The sequence below is a fragment of the Phaethon lepturus genome, unplaced genomic scaffold (assembly GCF_000687285.1).
Source record: "Phaethon lepturus isolate BGI_N335 unplaced genomic scaffold, ASM68728v1 scaffold1776, whole genome shotgun sequence".
NCBI classification, from domain to species: Eukaryota; Metazoa; Chordata; class Aves; order Phaethontiformes; family Phaethontidae; genus Phaethon; species Phaethon lepturus.
The window spans coordinates 1-248 of record NW_010543842.1 but is presented as its reverse complement, the minus strand read 5'-3'; the positions used below and the strand labels follow the sequence as shown (position 1 = coordinate 248).

Below are 248 nucleotides of genomic sequence, written 5' to 3'. Positions count from 1 at the left end.
GTGCGGGGGAGGTGCGGGGGCGCGCTGCCGGTGCTGCTGTGGCCCACCTTGATGCGCTCCCCCTCGATCTCCACTGTCTTCTCGCGGAAGTCCACGCCGATGGTGGCCTCGGTCTTGTCGGGGAAGGTGCCTCCGCAGAAGCGGAAGGTCAGGCACGTCTTGCCCACGTTGGAGTCTCCGATCACGATGATCTTGAAGATGCGGGTCTGCACGTAGGGCTCCAGCGATGAGTCGGGGCCCGGCGGCCG

General features: G+C 67.3%; 1 protein-coding gene across 1 annotated transcript in view; it reads right to left on the bottom strand.

The window, feature by feature from the left end:
- Positions 1 to 245, bottom strand: part of RAB33A (RAB33A, member RAS oncogene family) — a gene marked incomplete at both ends in the record, with an annotated part of 4,144 nt that extends 3,899 nt beyond the window's left edge. The window contains 1 exon segment of the mRNA XM_010288446.1: positions 48 to 245. Within this exon segment, the coding sequence (XP_010286748.1) occupies positions 48 to 245 (198 nt within the window).
- Positions 246 to 248: the final 3 nt, after the last annotated feature.